Raw genomic sequence first — 13,281 nt, forward strand, 5'->3', positions numbered from 1 at the left:
CATTTCATTCTTCATAAAATATTTACAAAGACAACTACATTGTTTATTACGGAAGCCCTTAGCGGACACGCATCCATATATTTTATTTACTCCATTTATTTCTGGTTGTTTTCTCAAGATCTCAATCTCTTGTTATTTTCTCGCAAACGGATTAATTTGGCCCATTATCTCGAGATAACAAAGCTCATTTTCTCGTGATAACGGGATAATTTTCCGGCGATCTAGAAAACAAAACAACAGGCCGGTCACTGTGATATTACAGACCACGATGCCATACTGCCCACACTTGCCCACACTAATGAGGTAAGTAAAGCCTGTTTCTATGTTCGTTTGGTGCTTTTACAACTCTGGGGATACGAGTTATGATCACCTGACGTTATGGTAGAGCTGCGTCGTTATCTCATTAATATGTGATAAATAAATTGAGATATAAAATATAATGCATTGATGCTTGTCCGATAAGGGCTTCCGTAGTTCACACATCTAAGCAGCCATATTCTTTCCTGTCTTTCGCTGAAACATTACATTACCATCACCAGCTGTTGATCAATGGAAGCAGGAAAACATTGGCAGACAATGTGAGCATGCATCTGTGTGTGTATGTGCATCCTCATACAAAACCTCGCTCCAAACGATGCCTTCAAACAGACACCAATAAGTTTGCTCTACATTCATTATAATGTTACTTTAGAGTAGCGGCAGTTGCACTATGAATGAGGCTTCAGCTTTGCCAACCTTTGCTAGCTCTGGATTGATGCCGTTCTCCGTCGTCGTATCCTCGTTCTCCTGCAAACAGCAGTCACTCAGCGAAAGGTCGAACACATCTGAAGAGAGAACAAACAGGATCAGAATTCCCGCTTTTGAGCGATGACTGCGAGCGTCGAGCGAATGGGAAAGTTTATCCAAGCACTCCATTTTTCCCTGTAGGTTAAAGGCCATATAACATTTCCTAAAATAGCTTCAGCAGCACGTTAAATACACAGTAGCCAGCATCAGTGGATATATATTCATCTCAGGATAAAATATGACCCCATTTGTGGTATTTATGGGTAATAAGGCAGGCAGAAATATAACCTTCATGTGCCTTGAGCAATTCTTCCCAAAGGCCGCGCTGAACAAAATGGCTCATTAATGGTAGGTCACCACATGCTGCTCACAGCCTGATTTAGAGGCATGCTAACAGACCACAGAGCCATGACGGCTGAGGCTATTACATCACTCCACCACTTCTCACTTCGCCAAGTCTCAGCGCTGCATCAGGGTGTGTTATGTTACAGGCTGTGGTCCTGTGCCCGAGCTCTGGCAGAGCTGGCGCGTAAGATTGAGTTTTTATGGACTTTTTTCAACAAGTAGGTATGAGGTATTAAACAAAGGTGGAGTCCCTGGTTGGTGCCTGGTCTCATTTCCTGATTGTGATGTTATGGATTAATCCCCAAAGCAGCAGAAATGCCCAGTTAAGGTCTTGGCAAGATGGCAGGCATTATTTAGAGTGAGCCAGACTGAGAGGAAGAGGTTACATTCTTGCTGACTCAGAGTATAAAACTGTTCTCCTCTTAAGGGCACCATGATTTATACATGTGTTGAAATTATGCTAAAATTTCTCTTCATCTCTCTTTAAATACCCCTTTCTCCTCCAAATTACCATTTTGGCATCCACCCGTCTTGCTCTTTCCAACTAATTTTTTTTCTCCAAATCCCTTCTCTACACCCACAATAGGTAAACTTTGTGTATTCCTAAACACAAAAACAGAACCAGCCTCACCCTGCCGATGATCGGTGAGGTCCAGGCTCTTGCGGTCAGGAGCCGGACCCTCGTGGGGACTGATCTGTAAGATGCGGGTCAACGTGCTGATCCACTCCTCCATGTCCTGCTCGCTCTCCGCGGCCAGCACGAAGTACGTAACCTCGTTCATCTTCAGCTCGAAGGCATGTTTTCTTAGGCGGTTGTTCTGCAGGAGGATGGATGAAAGGATGGATGGGATTATGTGGTTAATGAACTAAACCAGAGCTTGGTTTGGTTTTTGGAAAATCTGATTCCTTTTTGCAGTTTGTGAAGGTGCTGGATCCTGAATTGTAGACTTAGCTTAGATGAGCTTATTTTCTGGATGTCTAATGGATAAATAAACCCTCTTAAAAATATTGTTTTACTGAAAGAAATATATTAAATCATCACAATAATATGATGGTTTGGCACCCAAAATACAGTGCATAATATTTGAGAGGCCGTGGGAAGCTCTAAAGAGGCAGTCATATTTCATTTTAATATTGTGTCAATGCTTTTTTAATTGAACTTAAATTTGCAGAAGTTCTAAAAGTCTAAGTTTTCTTTTGTACATTTATTTCGTACATGGATTTATTTCACAATAATAAAGATAAATATAAGGCTGCACACACACATTATTAAATCGCAGGGGATAAAAACATAATGAACCTAAAATACCACAATGCATATCATTGTGGTCCTTAAAGGATGGAGGGAGCCACAGCATCCAAACCCACATATAGTACATCCAGCACATGCAATTATGCACTGTAAGTGGAGCAAGACGATTCTTTCTTTACACTAAAAGCAGAACAATAAAAATGGCATCCATTAGGTTGTCATGTACGTCAGTGGGTAAGCTAAAAGAGGCTAATTTATACCCCTTAGAAGCAAAACAATAATAACCTGACCTGAGCTGACACTGTCATGGAAGTCCTACATTATCACGCTTCAAGCCCAGTTTTACAGCATTACAACAGTCGTTAAAGTTAAAAGTAATTTCTTCTTACTTAATCCTGCTAATGAGCTGTGTTAAAAGAGGATGTCCTGATTAAGGTATTTGCAAACAAATGTTTACAGTAGACAAAGAATTGATGCAATGAAGTAGAGCGTGAAGTTTAAGCTATTTGCATCTAGCAACTTCTCATTTTGTGGTCAGCTAAAACCTCCGAGACCCACCTGTACAACACCAGTACACGAGTCAAGGAAGATGCACCCTTTGGGTTCCTTGGAGATCTTTTCATCTTTGTAGAAGTTCATGATGTAGGAGTTATCTGTCAGCTGAGTGAGCTGAAAATATCTCCTCTTGAACGACTGCGAAGATAGAGTAACATGGTTTAAGTACGAAACAATTTTTAAGCTACATACTAAAAGAGGTGATAGTTCTTCAGATAATTGTGGCGTTAAGAGAGCAGGGTAAAACATTTGAGCTGATAACAGGGGAGATCTGAGGATCAGGGTGAAAGTGTGCATGAAAAGGGAGAGCATCAGACGTTTCCTCACCCGAACAGTGATGCTATTGTTGACGGTGCTGTTGAAGTTCCCTTTGTAGAGCCAGCCTGATCGAAACACACCGATCCCTCCCCCTCCTCCTCCACCACATCCCCCTCCGCCTTTGGACGAGGACAGGGAGGTGGTATCCTGTCGAGCACAAATACAGTAACTTATTGATACATTAGCTCTCCATAAGTTCCTTGTTAATGGAGGAGCAGATGATTGATAGTGAAAGAGACACTTTCTAAGACTCTATCTTAGGATACCAGTCAAGTGATGTTCATAAATGATGTCCCTTGACCTATAATGAGCTAACTGCTCTTGCAAAGTACATCCAAACAGCTTTGAGGCTGCGATAAACTAATTTAAACATGAGCCTCAGGATGTGTCCGGTATGTAATGCATTCACTCTAAAACCATTTGTCAGAAGACGGTCATTACTGACCTCATCCTTGTCCATGTCCTCATAGTCAATCTCAAAAGAATGGGATGGCAGCTTCTCTGCTTTGTACAGTTTCCTAAAGGGGAAGAAGAAAGAAGAGAAGAAAATGTGAAACTCTGATAATGAAATATACTTAAGGAAAGAGAAAATGATTTCAGGAATGTAATTAGTCCGCTCAATGGCTGTGGGTGGCTGACTCTGCTCCATCGTTCTCTGTCAGGAGTCAACAATAGGTAGTCCTCATTCAATCTCGCTCCACTGATTTCACAGGCCGACCCATCTTTGTGTGTGAGCCATTGGGATAAAATGCTTTTGTGTGTGTGCTGTGAGCTCAGACAGCTAGTCTGCAGTCTGTGGAGGAAAACAGTGGAACCACCCTGTTGCTAAAAGTCACACAGTCGTAAAAAGCCGTCTGAAAAAATATCTTTAGAAGACTATGTTTAGAAGATTTTCGGTGATTGCTGGCTGGCCACTGACAGAGGAATGCAAATATTGGCCAGCATGGATGATGATCGCTCTACTCAATCACAATGGTGACAACCACACATATACAATGGCTATATTCCCATTGTACTATTGTTTCTCTAGTGTATTTCACTACAAACCCATAAGATAATTCATAGTTAGCTCGCTTGTTAGCTGTATAAACATTGGTTAGCTTGTTAGCCTTATAGACACTAACTAGCTTGTTAGCAGTATAAACACTAGGTAGCTTGTTAGCAGTATAAGCGCTGGCTAGCGTGTTGGCTGTAAACACTATAGCTTGGGAGCCTTATAGACACTAACTAGCTTGTTAGCAGTATAAAAAACTAGCTTGTTAGCCTTATAAACACTAGTTTGCTTGTTAGCAGTATAAGCACTGGCTAGGGTGTTGGCTGTAAACACTAGCTAGATCGTTAGCAGTATTAACACTAGCTAGCTTGTGAGCTTAAAGACACTAACTAGCTTGTTAGCAGTATAAAAACTAGCTAGCTTCTTTGCCTTATAAACACTAGGTAGCTGGTTCGCAGTATGTGCACTGGCTAGCTTGTTGGTTGTATAAACACTAGCTACCTTGTTAGTCTTACAAACACTAGCTAGCTTGTTAGCTGTATAAGCACTGGCTAGCTTGTTAGCTGCATAAACACTGGCTGCTTGTTAACTGTATAAACACTAGCTAACATGTTAGCCATATAAACACTAGCTAGCTTGTAAGCTGTATAAACACAACTGCTAGCCACATAAACAAACTAAATAACAATAGTGTTTGTTCTTTAATGCTTATTCCACACCTTCAATGAGACAACAAAAGCTAGGGTTGTGCTCTAACTTGAGTTTAAGCCTTAAAGTTCATCCTTGTACTCAGTTCAGGGGTCATGTGAACCAACTGAAAGAATACAGTGGACACCCGTGGGACAGAGGAGTGACATTCCTGTGGTTGAGAGCAGTAACTGCAGGGCTGCTCGGGGTCAGTCTCACTGGGACTGAAAAAACACCAGCTGACTGACTGACAGACAGCCTGATTTAAATAAAAGACTGACTGAATAAATGGCTGTCTGATGGGTGACTGACATGTATGGAAGGGATCAAGGGGGGTGTCATATGCAAACATTTGAGACAGAAGAATGTTCTCAGTCTTCCTCTCTCACTTCCTTCTCACTCCACGCAGACCACCATCTTGTTCTTTTTAATGACCTCCCACCTTAAAGTAACAAATTGTGGTTATTTTGAATGTCAGCAGCTACTTCTGGGTCTGGTTGATCATGAGGAAGAAAGTATAGCACCTCTTTAATCAAGTCGGTAAGTCAAACATCCGCATTTTTGAAATTTCCATATCATACTTTGCAAAATAATGTAATAAATAAAACAGCTGTAGAATAGAAAACACTCTATGGCTGTTTAGTTACATGATAAATACATGAGTGCTGAAACAGTAGAGGAAACATGTAAGAACATCGTGCTGAGTAATTGTTTGGTTCTAGTGCCAATATGAGTTGAGTACCAAAACAGAAACGCTTTCTACCTTTTACTGTTGTCCAACAAAAACCTATAATTGTCTAAAACGATCACAATTTTGATACAAATCATGAGCTTTAGATAATAGGTACAGATATAGGTAAACAAGATAACAGTTGTGATCAATGGCAGCTTTCAGGGCAGGACATTTACAGACCCTGGGTTCTACAGACACATTTTAGATCCAGTCAGGAGATGATTAGCTTAGCTAAATTTAGCACAAAGATTGGAAAGGGAGGAAATACTTTGCTTCTTCAAAGATAATGAAATCCACTTACCAGCCCCAAGTTCACCAAATGCCAAGTTATAAAATCTTTGTTTGGTCCTGTCCTTAGTTAGAGCGTATAAATAACAAGTTGTGGTCAGCTAGTGGCTATGTGCCAGACTATTTCTTGATTGGGTGAGTTAACTGCCTGGTACCTCAACTTGTTTCCTGCCGAGCTCACAGTAACTACAACCTCTCATACATTGATTTATATGTGGTGGCCTTGGCATGGGATTCAGGATTGTTGTTATTTCCGTTATACTGTATATTGTTAGTCATTGAATGTGCGTGATGATATACCTCCGTCCCAAGTTACCACAATCTCTCTGAGCTTTTTTAATTCTCCTGGAAACACTGTCATTAACTATCTTATCGCAAGCTAATGAATCAGCTTTGGGCACGCACTGTATAACTGTCTTGTGCGAACATGCTGGTTCCTAAGAAACCAAGATGGCAACGATCAAAATGCCAGACTTAAGGCTTAATAATGGCAATCCAAAAATCAACTGGTGACGACATAGTGCTAAGTCAACTTTTTATACTGTCTGTGCCTGACCGCGAAGAAGTCTTGCACAGATAACCAAGGCTAGCTGTTTCTCACTGCTCTTGATGCTAAGCTAAGCTAACCATCCTCTGGCTGGAGTTGAAAAAATAATTTAGAGGTAAGCAAGTTGTATATTGATCCACTCGTCTAACTCTCTGCAAGTGAACTGTTACCTTTACAGCAGACACAGTAAACAGAGTAACAGAAAAATGCATTACCTGGGCAGCAGGCGGTAGTCTCCAGCGTAGTCATCGTACTTGAACTGGACCACATTCAGCTCCGAGTTGTAATACTGACAGGCCTGCAGGAGAAGATGGAGATTATGATTAATTATTAACTTTCCAAAATGATGGCCTCTTATGGAAAATTCCACCCAAGCGCAGCTTGAAAGTCTGCAGACAATGAAGAGAGCTACAATACAGTGAAGAACAGACAGACCTCGGCACTCCTGAGGCGTACTTACTAATGTGCCGGATGGATTATTTAAATTATTAAAGGAACTGAATTAAGACTCTGCCCCAAAGGAATTTGCAATAAAGATATCTTAACATCTTAATAGATAACTTGTCTGTCTCAGGGGTTGAAATGGTTCTCTCAATCCATCTCTTTAATCAACTTGTTTAGAGAGATCTCAACCTTTAGTTAACAATGTCATAAACTATAAACAGACCAAACAGATTATCAGCTACAATATCAATCTCAGATGAGACAGCACATACACAGACATGCAAAAAGAGTCACTCCTGTAGGCACACACTCATTTCAGAAGCATGGTTAAACTGCTCCACCAGTATCAGGATGTCCTATATTAAGAGCAGCCTGAAGTGACAAACCAAGCAACCACAAACTGAAACTGTTTTTCTTCCAAACCACAATGGCTACAGTTGGATCCTGCTCTCACCCACACCCACACACACACACACACACACTCTTATTACTCACCTGTCTGACCAGCAGACATTCAGCCTGTAGTTCTGCCCCCTCTGGAACAGTTGACTTGAGAGTTCGACTCTCCTGAGGCACAGTGGATACCTGGAGAGTCAAAAGGTACAAGAGGGGACCATTAACGTGACAGGAAATGAATGAAAATGTGTTTTTATGTGTGTTCATAGCAGGGGGAGCCATATTGGCTGAAATAAAAAGGCTCCTGCGCCTACATAAAAATAATACACTTTTAAAGGGGACTGATGGAAAAAGAGCAGAGGTGTTATTTCACCAAGCAAATGTATTTATTAAATGTAGGTGTTGCTAGGGCTGTCATTTAGTAACGTCATGGATTGCAAGATAAGATGTGTGAGGATCTAAGTGGAACATCCCTCTGCTAAAATGGGTTATACAGGTTATGCGAAATCATGGCCACTGAAAATCATCTTTCTAAACACCACAGGGATAAGTCAGCTGTTAGTTCATTACTCTAAATCAAAACACAAATTACAGTCGCTGCAAAATGACAGAAAATCCTGAGTAAATGAGTGTAGAGGAAAAAAATGGTAATGTTTAATGCAAGGCAAGTAGATTGGAATCAATATCAAGTCGAGTAGAGTGGCATTACATCTGTACAGCATTCAATGCCCTCTATCCTCAGACCATTGATTTGGATACACAAAAACTCCCAAAAACAAGCCTTTAATGCAGAAAAAGAAAGAAAGAACAACAGAGGATCTTACACTTATTCTCTAGGAGCATAAAGCATTTTCACAACAATGCCAGTTCAGAGACCACAACAAGATTCAAATACGAATGATGGAAACGCAGCCATTACAGTTCCTTTGATCCATGGTTTATAGTCATTCTGATAATGCGCTGTATAATTCATTACTTCACTTTGTCCAGTAGTTTGATTTATGACCAAAAACCCACAAAGCTTATTACATTCCTATTATATTAAGACTAATAAACACGTTAGAATGCTAACACGCTAAACTAGGATGACGACAGTGGAAAAACCTGCCTGTTTATGCTAGCAGTGTCATTAGTATGTTAGCATTCGGATGTTAGCATTGAGTTCGGCTCTGCTCTGCCTAAGTATATCATCCCAGAGCTGCTTGAGTAGCACCTCTTAGTCTTTAAATCACCAGGACTTCTTGCCATGCTCCATTGCTTACATATTAACACTGTGAGTGATGATTTAAGAGGACTTGCAAGATATAGATGAAGTATTCATGCATTCATTCTTCTTGAAAATATTTCTGGTCAGCTTTTTAGCAGTGATGCTGAATTATTTAGGTTTAATCTTCGTAAGAATTTGATTTAACTCAGTCGGGATTGGAACTAGAACTAAGAACCTAACCTATGAATCATGCACATTTAATTATACAGAGTATATCCTTCTATCGATGTGCTGAAAAATATTCAATCTTTCAGATGGACATTCATATCCAAAACGAAGTACCGAAATATACTTCAAAGTGATTGTGCATAATGTGAATGAAAACAAGTCGGCACTAAAGATCTGTGTACTCAAACAGAGACAGACTTTGATTTATAAAACCCAATCAGCCGGCTGGATCACTGAGCTCACTAACCAACTGGCAATGAAGCAGATCTAGTAAATGCCTTTTGTGCATTAGCAATACTCTGCCAAGCCACTCTCACTTACAATTATGGAAATTGACTGTGGTCTGCGGAAAACAAAGAAAATCAGAGGAGATTGTGTTGAAGCCAGACAGAGCTGGGAACCATCAGAACCAAGCATTAAAGCTCCAACTTCAGGGTTCAAAGGCGAATGGTTCCCTTTACCACAAGCAGCCAATTAGGTCAGCATAATGTGCAGTGGATCTGAATCAGCAGAAACACATTAACAGAGTAATGAAAGCTCTAATGAACAAAGAGCTAAGGGGAGCCGGAGGGAATATAATGTTGACCCTAATGAAAAGACTCCAAAGCTAAACATGCATGATTAAAGTGAATACGTGTGTCATGCAGGAGTGGAGACAACATATCACGTGTTGCATTCAGCAATATATCATCAAATGAAGAGACTGTCGGCGAAATCACGATATTGACTGTCCAACATTTTACTTAAGTGTCCAAGTTGTGATTGTGAAATAATGCTTTAAGAATCCATCCGTGGTGTGAACACAACTTTCTGAATTTTACAATGCAACTATCATTGTTGTGCGACACCAGGCAGTGATGATTCAAAATGCTGATTATTATGACGTGACTGAAGACAAGACAGTGGATATTGCCAAGCTGTCACTCTGATCGAGACTGGCCAACAGAGACGTGTCTTACATCTTTCAGCCTAGGTCCCATCCACGACATTCAGCTCAACAGCAAGAAAAACTTTTGGATTTGCAAACAAAACTTTTGGATTTTGCATTTTTAATCACAAATGTATTTTATTTGCAGTAATAAAAATGCTGTTTTTAAATGCAGTGTGAAAAGTTTTACTTTTAAATCTATTCTGTTTGATCACCTAATAAACACACAAAATTAACATATTTTTTTAATTTTCGTTTTTAAACTTTCTTAAAAATGGTGAGATTTATACAGGGGTTTGGTTGATGCTCATTTCCTCTTGCCAGACCGACGGAGCATGTCACGACTAGAGTAAGTTTGGCAATTTACTTTACATTGACCTAATGTTATGACAGATGTGAAGGGAATTTTTGGAGACATGTGTTTAATCAAATCAGTATCAGATATGCAGTTAAGCTGAATCAAACCCAGCACCTGTTGCCCTGATACAAGGTATCATGTCTCTCATCAAACTAGATGGTAAAAACTGGAGAACAAGAAGGAAGTAGGTATTGACATTAGTTTTATTTACTTAAGCAGCATTTAAAAACAATATCCAATATAAATTTTGGTGGAATAAAACTAATGAAAGACGTGTGTTTACTGACGATATTCTGTGATTAAAATAAGGTGCTTTGTTTTGTATCTTATCAGCACCAGGTGCTGTCCATAGTAAGACACAATAGTCTGGTATATGAGGCAGAGCAAGGCACCATAAAGTTCTCAGGCCATCACTGATAACAGCTTCATAAATAAGAAAAAGGCTGCTTCTATTGTTTCACATTAACCTCCAGCCTCTAATCACTAAAAAAAAAGGTTAAAGTAAAAATTCCCATGAACATCTGTGGCAAAACATGCGGTCTACAAAGAGAGAACCAAGATTCACAATAAAAACTTACCGAGAAATCATTGTCGGGGAACAGGAGCAGGTCTCTGAGAGGGTCTTCCTTTAACTCGTCCACCAGTTCAGAGATGACGGTCTCATAGTCGAGAGGATCGATCAGCTTCGGCTTCTCCTGCTGCAAATGGAAACAGAGACATTCAATCAGTGTGCACTTGCTTGGTTGGCCTTTAAACATAAATATGATTTTAAAAAAATTAAGATACTGTAAGAATTAAAATTTAGCATTGAATACTTGGCCAAATCAATCCTGTAATTTATCTTTACTAACACTTACTAACAGTACAACCCATTTAGGAAAATATTTAGTGTCATATTTTATCATTTTTTTAATAAAGCATTTATACATTCCCAAAAGTAGAAAAAAAAAGAATGAATCCAGGTATCATGTTGGCACCAATATTGAAGTTTTCCAGATTATTTAATATCTCCTACTTATTCTAGATAAGACACTTAATATAACATTTGTATTGTTGTTTTCATGAATCATATTAGTTTCACAGTATGAAGGTTTTATTAAAAGCAGTACGCATGACAGATATATTTCCTGTTCTGCCATGACATCATTAGGACCTAAAATAATCATAGAGGAAGTAGCAGCACAGCTGAAGTGAGACACACTACACAGAACTAGACAGATATTCTAACCTTTTTAAAAGGAGACAGATAAGATACTGATGGTGAGACAACTTAATACAACATTAATTCTCCTTTAAGCAACTGAAAAAAACACTTCAACAAGCAACAAGGCCAGCGTAAACGGACTCTGTAAAACCTCAAACATAAAAGGGTCACGTCTTAATGTGGACGCCTGCTCGCACGCTCGTTGCCCAAACCCCATTTTACACCTTCAGCATATAAACCATCAAAGCAGAACTGGTAACGTGATGATGCTCTGCAGACAAAACAATCCATTACATGCTAACTTTCTTGCTTCTCAAAAAGGTATAACACTGTGGTGAAGCATTATGTTGAAGCATTATGTAACCTGTGAATTATTTAAAACGTGTTTAACACACAGGGGACAATCGTGAATTACACATGTCATTCAAATTGCAGCGAGAGCAGCAAAAGCAGCAAAGCAAGAGCTGAAGCCGGCTGTGGTGAGGAAGTAATGATCTCTGGTTTTAGTTCACACGCACACAGTGCAGACCGGAGCTCCTACCCACAACAGCTACACGAACAGCTAGTGCAGGCCTCCTGGCACACAACCAAACAGCAGACTGTTACTCAAATGATCTATGTTTTAGAGCAGCCCTGCTGCTACCCTCTATACTGTTTTTATCTGCCACCAAGCAGTATTCAAAGTCAGCATGATTTACACTCCTATAGATCATCAATAACACCTACAGTTCATCTACAGTGTACTTTTAGTGCTTTTGTTCCTTGTTTCTATTCAGTGTTATACACCAGCCTTTTCAAAAAAACTATTGCTGAACTTTACTGTTAACTATAATGATAAATAATAATAGTTGATTGTCAACCAAAAAGATTATATAATAGATTTTCTGGAGTTTAAGGCAGATCGATCACACATATTCAAACAAGCAAGAGCAGACGATCAGGTGATTAAGTTTGTGGTTTCTATTCATTCCCTGTGACTTGGCTCTGACCCATATGACGTCAGAGTCAATGTTTCAGGGAAAGTCTGGCTTTCCCCTCACGAGCTGACATCTGTCAGTACAGTAATGTAGCATTATAGGTGTGCATCATTAACAAACGCAGTTTAATCTGTCTACATTTTCTCTCCGTCTCTTCCTGGCAAAAAGCCTGACTCAATGGAGTGTAAGAACACTGATCTTTAAAACTGGAGAAAATTACGCACACAGATATTCTAAAACACTTAAAAAAGAGCAAAGGCAAAAGACCCTGGTCTATAGTCATTACAGCTGTTTAAATCACAATTATGACAATGACTGACGGCATATAGACGTGTGTAAGCCACTGATAGTCAACTAAAGCCATATAAGACAGTCAATAAATAATAGTTAGGAGGGTAATGCAGCGTTAACATAGCACAACATAGCGTTACATGACATTGGCAACCACACAGAAAGAGTTCTTGAAAAACATACAATACTCAGCCGGTTGAAATCCGATCGCACTCGTTTGCTCTTTAATCTCTTCCTGAAGGTGATTTTACTCCTGAAGCTCATTGCAGACAGATTTACGTTTGTTTGTAGAATCACAGAAAAGAAGAAAACAACTAAATTAAAGGCGAACTAAACAAATCGCACATCGCACACATGTGCTCTATCAGAAACAGAACTGACACTGAGTGGCTTTATGAGTGTGTGTCAGCACACGTGGATGTAGAGGAAGTTGATGTTTGATGTCCAACACACATTTCAACAGCGACACACAACAACACACACTGAAAATCCCCCGCTGAGGATAAACCAACCAATAAGGTTCTCCAGTTTCTACACATCATACTTTCAATATCTGTGGCTTTGTGACAATTTTACGAGACAATTTAAGACACTGTTATCTGTACTAAATAAATTACAGTTAAAATCTTGCAGCACTCCACATAACTCTGCGTACAAATAGACACAAAGAAGGACAACCCCCCTGATGTTAAACACTATCATCGACTGACACACTCTCAGTTTAACCCCCGGCATCTTATCTT

At 39.6% G+C, this 13,281-nt stretch overlaps 1 protein-coding gene across 3 annotated transcripts in view; it reads right to left on the reverse strand.

The window, feature by feature from the left end:
- dock10 (dedicator of cytokinesis 10) overlaps positions 1 to 13,281 on the reverse strand; it is a 66,418-nt gene that overhangs the window by 27,754 nt on the left and 25,383 nt on the right. For all 3 annotated transcript variants that reach the window (XM_069668724.1, XM_069668727.1, XM_069668726.1), the window contains exons 2-9: positions 10,645 to 10,764; positions 7,445 to 7,534; positions 6,721 to 6,803; positions 3,702 to 3,774; positions 3,266 to 3,403; positions 2,942 to 3,076; positions 1,763 to 1,949; positions 736 to 824 (exon numbers count right to left, since the gene is read on the reverse strand). In XM_069668724.1, coding sequence (XP_069524825.1) covers positions 736 to 824; positions 1,763 to 1,949; positions 2,942 to 3,076; positions 3,266 to 3,403; positions 3,702 to 3,774; positions 6,721 to 6,803; positions 7,445 to 7,534; positions 10,645 to 10,764 — 915 coding nt within the window. The remainder of the gene's footprint in view (positions 1 to 735; positions 825 to 1,762; positions 1,950 to 2,941; positions 3,077 to 3,265; positions 3,404 to 3,701; positions 3,775 to 6,720; positions 6,804 to 7,444; positions 7,535 to 10,644; positions 10,765 to 13,281) is intronic.

This window comes from Semicossyphus pulcher, unplaced genomic scaffold, assembly GCF_022749685.1.
Source record: "Semicossyphus pulcher isolate SPU_LCO1_2020_fin unplaced genomic scaffold, fSemPul1.0.p SCAF_19, whole genome shotgun sequence".
Taxonomy (NCBI): Eukaryota; Metazoa; Chordata; class Actinopteri; order Labriformes; family Labridae; genus Semicossyphus; species Semicossyphus pulcher.